The sequence below is a fragment of the Penaeus monodon genome, chromosome 30, assembly GCF_015228065.2.
Source record: "Penaeus monodon isolate SGIC_2016 chromosome 30, NSTDA_Pmon_1, whole genome shotgun sequence".
Lineage (NCBI taxonomy): Eukaryota > Metazoa > Arthropoda > Malacostraca > Decapoda > Penaeidae > Penaeus > Penaeus monodon.
In genome coordinates this window covers 5,275,542-5,275,758 of record NC_051415.1, presented here as the reverse complement: position 1 = coordinate 5,275,758, position 217 = coordinate 5,275,542, and the positions used below count along the sequence as shown (strand labels likewise).

The 217-nt window shown below is 33.2% G+C and overlaps 1 protein-coding gene across 2 annotated transcripts in view; it reads right to left on the bottom strand.

Moving 5' to 3' along the window:
* The window catches only part of LOC119592486 (glucose dehydrogenase [FAD, quinone]-like), a 23,300-nt gene that overhangs the window by 1,619 nt on the left and 21,464 nt on the right, over positions 1–217 (bottom strand). For both annotated transcript variants that reach the window (XM_037941319.1, XM_037941318.1), the window contains exon 12: positions 40–113. In XM_037941319.1, coding sequence (XP_037797247.1) covers positions 40–113 — 74 coding nt within the window. The remainder of the gene's footprint in view (positions 1–39; positions 114–217) is intronic.

The window sequence follows — 217 nt, the reverse complement described above, 5'->3', positions numbered from 1 at the left end:
CAAGTGCTGTAATTTATTACAATACGCAGAATCGAATACCTTATCGTGGAATTTGGCCCCGTGTTCTTGCCTCAATGCTGGCGCCGATCCCACTTTTAGCGCGAATTTTACTCCTAAAATCGTCAAAAGTCGTATAAGAAAAAAATATATATATATACAGTAATAAAATAATAACAAATGAATAAAGTAAGTAGGCTATTATGATTTTATACCATTG